Raw genomic sequence first — 7,915 nt, 5'->3', positions numbered from 1 at the left:
AAAGGGGCACCCTACTAGGATTTGTGGCCTAGTGGTTCACTTATGAAAACATTGCAAACAACCTATTGTTTACGACACGCCTGGCAGATTTTCGAAGCAAACATCAGTTTGACGTTTGTTTGACAGATGAATTTTATCAGGATTTGAAGTTTTAAGCATTTTAAAAATGGATATTTAGCAATAAATTACAGGCATGCGGCAATTATTTTGGCGCTGAATTCAAAATGGCGGTATCCGCATGTTGACACTTGCTATTTGACATTTAAAATGTATATTGTGTCTTTACTGGTTGTTTAGTCTGTTCGCCTGTACAATTCTCGATTTAGTATACATGTTAGCTGAGTTAGGAGAAGATGAATTTTTCTGAGCTGTTCCGACAAACCAATCAACTCTGCAAGTTTTCACCCGATGGGAAATATTTGGTAAGACTTCGACTAACGTTATGCCGGTACGAGAGTAAGCAGTTTTGGTAAAGATATAGTGTGACACCCCGTCTTGTCATGCTATTTTTTTTGTAAATACGACATACCCAATAGAGAAGACATTAACAGTGTATCCAACATATATTTAACTATGTGTAAGCATGTCTGCTAGAATACACCTGACTACAACAAGATTCACATTTATTATTCTGATATAAATATTCACATTTAGGGCTATTATGCTCATTTTAGAGTCTCTTTAATGAGAGAGAGAAAAAAAAAGAGATGTAAATATTCATAACAGCATAATATGAATATTTACATTGAATTATTATTATAGAAATTTTAGATCTCTAGAACTCCAAAACCCCACAACATCTTTCTTACATCGGATTATATTCATCTCATATTCAAGTTGATGTGAAGTAGGCTAGCATATTCAGCATCCAGCAAGTTTCCCCAACAGTGTTAGAGGTTTACACAGCGAGAAACTTGAAACAATAATATAGGATAATATATTTGCAGACCAACAGTTTCTTGTGTTTTGTATATAGGAGAATCAGCAACTTAAATGGTATGCTGTTTCCATTTCCTCAATATGAGATAATTATGTGAAATGGAAACAGATATAAGTATTGTTTGAATAATCAAGATTCTAAAAAGACTGCAGAAAAGATGCCTTTCCATGTTATACTTAGTAATTTTGATACTTTATCTGTATTTTCCATGTAACTGCATCGTGTCATAATGAGTCCATCTCATATGCAAAAATATTACATGGATATAGGTATATTTTTATTTAATAACATGCAATATCATCTGCATGTATTATTAGATGATGTATAACGTGTTGGGTTTTGAATAAAAACAAGGTGTGGGGGGGATTTGATTATCTTTGAAATTATCTTGAATTTTGGACAAGACACATTCTTTTAATATTCAACAACAAAATGGAATTGATGTTTACTTCATAAATCTAAGGTATTTTGCAGTATTTATTTTACTTAATATTGAGTTTACATAAACTTTGGAATTGTAATTACATACACATGACCATTGAGAGCACTATTAGAAGCTCACAATTTTTAAAGGTTTGCATCTTGTTCTTTTTAATTAAGCTTTGTGTAAATCATACCCCAAAATAGAAAAAGTTTAATGTAGAAAAATCATATTCGTGTTCATGTTTAAAAGATTGGTCTCCCTTGTTACAGTTATACTCAGTGTACCACACCACAAACTCTAATACATCTTGAAGCATTTCATCTTTTTTTTTTTTAGGGGAAAATGTGCCTTGTTTGTCTTATCCAATAAGCAAATATTGATGTAGTATGATAAAAGCAACATATTGGTGTGAAAACACTCTACATTACATCAGCAGTGTGTAGCTGAATATAAATATTATTGTATTTTGTGTTTTCAAAAAGTTTTATTAGCATGTGTGAAGAAAAGATAGCCCTTCCCATTAATATCATAGATAAATAGAACCACTATTAGAAAGAACCTAAGTATTTCTCAAAAACAACAACAGAGCCATGTGTGTTGTTTTGTATAAGTTTGAGGAAAAGTGGCTGTGTTATGTTATTGTATCACAAAGTAAGGAAGTTAATGTCAAACTTTAGAAAAACACCTTTTTAGGTACATGTTGTTCTAAACCTCAAATTGGTAGGTTTTTTTTGGAGGGGACATAGAAAAATAATGATAATATTTTAATAAATACATTAGTGCTCTGAAAACATGCAGGGCTTATGATGTAAGAGTTTATAATAGTAACTGTTTACACCACCTAACACCTGTCAAACTAAACCAGGTAAATCTATAGTAAGTAGATTAAATTTGTAGTACTCACTTCACTGCAACATTTACAATGCATAGGTTTACAAAGGTTGAAAATTCATACATTTTTAAGCTTATTACTAGAAGAGAAAGGGTTGAATATGAAAGACATATACAGTAAATTGTTTATTTTTGAAAGTAGACCATTAACTAGACATAAATTAAAGTGTTACTCTTTGAATATTTTGCTTTTAGAAGAAATGTCATCAATTATATTGAAATCAGTGGCAGTTGGAGATTAATGATGGTTTGTGTTTTTTAATAATGAATAGGAAATCCAAATATTTTTGTGTGCTGTCAGAAAGTTCATGCCAAACACTTATTTTTTACTTGCAGTCAGTATAATTTATAATCACTGTAAGGAGAGAAGATTAATGCCATTGGTTAATCTTTCACATCATTTATTCATCTAATTGAATTAAAATATATGACACTTATTAGTTAATTAGTGTAATTGGATTAATAACATTTTAATTTATTCTACAAATTGGAAAAGAAATATTCAGGGATTAATAAGATGTCACTTGGAAATAATGTCCCTTGTTTTGTTTTCCACACATAATGATAACACATATCATATGGCCTTGTACAACCAGCTAGATCAAGCTGATGTTGGCAATGTATGGAGGTGAAATATTTTAAAACACAAAATTGTCAACATTTATACCAGACACAAAGGTGTACTGAAAGAATTTGATTTAAAAAAAAAAAAAAAACAGAAAAAAAGGACCATAGAGATTTACTTCATCTGCGTGAATAATGAAAAACAATCTAAATTAAACTGTGTAAAATAATTTGAAGATATTCGTTTACAAAGAACTTTACAAAACAAAATTTTTGTAGATTTCCATAAAATATGATACTTTTGAATATTCATTAATTATCGATACAGTTGAAAGAAATGTAAAACAAACTGGGAGGGAATCAAAAGTCAATTCTATGAATGATGTTAAGATCAACTTTCAGCCATCGAACTTCCGGAGCATTTTTTGCAGTCATGTAGGAGTTTTAAAAAAATGTTTGGTAGTCTACTGTCAGCTATTAGCATAAACCTATCCTGGTTATCTGTACTCTCCACGTACAACAGGTTGCAATTGTGGGTAATTTGAATTTTGAAATTTGAAAATACCTGCGGGTTATCGGATCACATGCTACGTAGTCGTTTTTAACAGTGAAGTAGCACACTGGTGATCTCTGATAATCTCTTTCAAAAAATTAATATAATTCATGGGGATTCTATCTCTTTTGTATGATGTTGAAAATCCATTATCAATTTTTGAACGATAAGGGCAATTGAAAAATTTCACGCATGATGCACAATCTTAACTATAGCTGTATTCAGATGAAAAATAAGAATAAAAAAAAATGTCGAAAAATCTGTTGGCTTAATTTCAGACTTTTCTTAAGCTTTTTAAGAATTCATAATGAAACACATATCTGCATATTATACAGTTTAATTTCTTCTGCTGTTCAGACTTGTTGCATCATCAGCATTATAATAAAACATGAAAGTATCAGAAGTTGACTTTGATTTTATCGGTAACTAGTTTCAGGTTTCATTGCAGGGCTTTGTGTAAACTTTTTAACATGAAAATCAAGAAAATCTATCTCAGAAGTAATGCTTATAAACTAAAATATGAACCAGTACCACATATTACATATTTAAGACAAAGGTTTCAAAAAGATTGGAAATTTAATGTGTCCAATAAGATGGAAATAGTTATATAAGACAAATCTTGAATATATTTATATTTTTTATATTTTATATGCTATATAATTGTATCTTACTTGTATCTAACAATTGATGTGTTCTGTTTCAGGCATCTGTAACAGAATTTAGATTGATTGTACGAGATGTGGACACATTCCAGATACAGAACCTGTTCAGCTGTTTGGACACTATACAGGTCATTGAGGTAATGAACATTTTAGTTTATTGAGGTCAGATATTACTTAAATCAAAAGACTTTGTCCACACAAAAATTATTACAAAAGTAACAGAAAAGAAGTTGTAGCTTTTATTTTGGAAAAGATATTCATTTCATCTTTAGAGGTAAAAGTATTTTCTTTTATCTGTTGTGTGTGATGAAACCATTTTTGTCTCTCTTCCACCAGTGGTCAGCAGACTCGCAGTTCATCCTTTGTGGGTTGTACAAGAGGGGAATTGTACAGGTAGGTTTCACAACACAAGTAGCTGTAATATATTGTCATGATGTTTCTTCAGCCATCGCCCCAGTTGATGCTGTCAGGATCTTTTATTAAAAAATTCAGTGTGTCAAGATGAGAACCTTTTGCCTTTGGGAATAGGAAAAGCAAATTTTGGGGATTATTAAAAAAAATTTCCTTGTTTAACGAAAAAGTTTAATTAGAAATTTAATAATCATAATAATAATAATGATATTTGGTATAAGCCATATGTGATATAAATCTGGCTAAAGCGACATATTTGGTCTTCATTCACAACTATTTACCCACTCATTTTGTAAAACATTTCATGTTAAATATTTTGTAATTATAAATATTTTTTATATCTGAAAACATGTTGATTTTTTTTGTAAATATGATTCCTGTAAATTAGTTGTCCACTTGTTCTTGTCATCTACTGATACAATCTTCTGCGTAATTAAGTGTGACCACCAATTTCTGTCACAGCAGGTACATAACTGTTTGATGTAGGCCCCCTGTCTCTTGCTCTGTGTTTGATGTATCTATATTTTCCCCTGTCCCCTACTGCCAATCATCATTGTACTACCAAAGATATAATCTTTAACAGATTACAAACATTTCATTTGTGTTACTTTTCTTGATCACCTAAGTCAAACACACCTGATTACCTGGAAATCTGCTCAGGTTCTAGACCTAATCATCCTATCATTTTGTCTTACCTGGTTTAAACTGCCCAGGTAGGTAGCATACAGACTAATGACCCCCTGTTAAGCAGGACTACCTATATTTACTTTGATGTTGGTTAACACCGGTCACCCATCTTGTACCCCTGATTAGGGACAACCTTGTTCCCTATTATAATCACAGGTAAACTTACCTGTGGTTTACATGTCACCTGCTGACAGGTGACAATGCTCACCTGATATTTCAATGCAGAACAAATTGACAAAAGATGAGATATTAGGGATAGAGAGAGATAAGGAGATTAGCTTTGCCTTTCATGAAAGGTAGAAAAATTAATTCTTGTATTGTGTAATTGGAATTTAATGCTTTGTACCAGTCCAGCAATTAGGAGTCTCTCTTTTGGAAGAAAAGGTGTAAAAATTAAACAGTAAAAATGAGATATTAATGTTGATCTGGATAAGTACTCGCATACTTAATAAAAATTACTGGATTGATGTTTTAGAAATACAATGAATTTTCCAATTTTGACAAAACAACAAGTCAATATAGAAGTTTTTGATCAAAACATAAATTTATAATTTTAATTTGTTCAGCATTAATTAGACTTAAGTAGCACAGGTGACCAGATAAAAACTTCTGTTCAAAACATATTTATACAATATCTAAGTGATATCAAATTTTTTGAAACACTTAATAGACATGTATGGAACTTGGTTTTTCTAACATCTTCATTTGTTTAAGTGTGATTGAATAAAAAGTCTGATTTTGAAGGAAGAATATTTATTCCTGTCAATTTTGCATATTTGCTTATAATTTTGAAATGGACTGTTTTCTACTTAAGATTTGTTGTTTGTACATGTATGTGCTATTCATGATCACATTTGAAACAAATTTTAAAGTTTAAATTAGAAATTTTAAAACAATGAATGACAATTGCATATTAAAATTTAGATTGCTTCCAGCAAAACTTGATTATACTTGGAAGTGTCATGCAGCATATGATCATTAGAAATGATTGATGTCATCACCCCTTGCTTCAGGTTTTAAAATTTCAATCTTTTTACTCATTTCAGATTTTTTCTATTAGAATTTGAATATAATGAATTTCTGTAATCATCCACTTAAAGGTTTGGTCACTAGAACAGCCGGAGTGGAATTGTAAGGTGGATGAAGGGTCAGCTGGGCTTTGTGATGTCAGATGGAGTCCCGACGGTCGTCATATACTGACCACAGCAGATTTCAACGTAGGTTTTCATTTCATTTAACTTCAAAATAGTCAGGAAAGTCAAATTTGATTCTTGTATGTAAGATTTGATCTTAATTATATTATTTACTGTAGGACTATTACATTAAGCATACATATACATACGTAAAGCGAAAGTATGCATTCTATTCCTTTTATTACAGAAAGGTCTAGAGACAAATGTAATAATGAAAGTTTGGTATAATATGATATGATATTACCACCATGCTTCACATGCTTTCATTTTCTTCAATTCTTGAGAAATATGATTAATAAAAGTGATTTGATTGGATAGTAACTAATTTGATTAAGAAATGACAATATCATTTTTCATCAATTTTTCTGTATATCTAGAGAACTGAAGACAAAGTAGCATAACTTTGTTTCCCTGTAAAGTATTGTCACATATATGTAATTGGGATTAGAGATAATTGATGTAGTGTTATTTTATTTCCCAGAAAAGTATTGTGACACACCATTTGTTAGAATCTGAATGACAAGGAGGAATGTGTTCATAAACGGGTTTCTTTGGCTCCAAGGAGAAATCTCCTGACTGATCTTAATACTTATCTATGTCAGAGACATTTACAGCCTGAGAACCACGTGGCCAGTTCTATAGAACCATAGATCCACATTTTAATCTCAAGTTTTTATGTGAATTCAAAGGAAATAAGAAAAATGTTCCAATTTAATACCATTTCTATCATATATTGTGACCTGGCATATCTAACTTGTAAATGACCTTTATCAAACAATTTAAGATTTTTATCTATTTTTAGCAGTATCACACAATTTTAGCCAGTTCAAGTTGATTTAACCAAAACATTTTTTCATGAGATGCTATCAGTGTTTGGAGTATTGTGTGATGATGGTTTTGTCTGTGGAAAGTTATATAACACACCACATAAAATTGCCACAGTCTATTGACTTAAGGTGTTAGCCTGTATCTCTTGTCAGTCTAAACCCTTATCTCACACAAATAAATGAGTCTATTGTGAACCTAACTGAACAATATGACCAGCTTGACCACTATTTGACCATACTGTTTGACCGGTCAGATGAATGTTTGTTTGTTACACACATTTAATCTAACATAAATAAACAGTTAAGTCCTTTTCTGTGATGATCGTTTTAATTCAAACTGATTCTACCTGTCAGCTACACAGATAAAAAAGTCTAATTTTTATTGTAAACGTGTACGATAGAGATGAAATGCTAGCTGTTGTCTGAGAAAGGCTGATTCTAAGTGATGGTCATAAATCTAGGTTAACACTTCCGTGATGGATTTGGTTTGATGTAGTTACACCTACTTGCAAATTCCATCTTTATAAAATCTTAGCGCTGTAATATCAATGACCTTCAATTCCCACCTTGTCTATCAATGCAATTTTAGTAAAGTCTTCATAGGTTATTGTTTGTAAGTGGGCAAATCGTTGTTTTGGATATAACATGAGGTTAAAATCTACTATTCTGATTACACCAAATGGTCAACACAGCAAATGCGTACATGCACTGTTAATTTCCTGTATTTCTGGTAAATTGTAGAGAAAATTTAGTGTGAATGCTA

General features: G+C 31.1%; 1 protein-coding gene across 1 annotated transcript in view; it reads left to right on the top strand.

The window, feature by feature from the left end:
* Positions 1-95: 95 nt before the first annotated feature.
* Positions 96-7,915, top strand: part of LOC132551200 (WD repeat-containing protein WRAP73-like) — a 53,853-nt gene continuing 46,033 nt past the window's right edge. The window contains exons 1-4 of the mRNA XM_060215312.1: positions 96-422; positions 4,076-4,171; positions 4,371-4,427; positions 6,233-6,349. Coding sequence (XP_060071295.1) covers positions 354-422; positions 4,076-4,171; positions 4,371-4,427; positions 6,233-6,349 — 339 coding nt within the window. The 5' untranslated portion in view covers positions 96-353. The remainder of the gene's footprint in view (positions 423-4,075; positions 4,172-4,370; positions 4,428-6,232; positions 6,350-7,915) is intronic.

The sequence above is a fragment of the Ylistrum balloti genome, unplaced genomic scaffold, assembly GCF_031769215.1.
Source record: "Ylistrum balloti isolate Yb309-2 unplaced genomic scaffold, AGI_CSIRO_Ybal_v1 Utg370186, whole genome shotgun sequence".
Taxonomy (NCBI): domain Eukaryota; kingdom Metazoa; phylum Mollusca; class Bivalvia; order Pectinida; family Pectinidae; genus Ylistrum; species Ylistrum balloti.
Note: the sequence above shows the minus strand (reverse complement) of the source record. Positions and strands in the feature narration are given on the sequence as shown.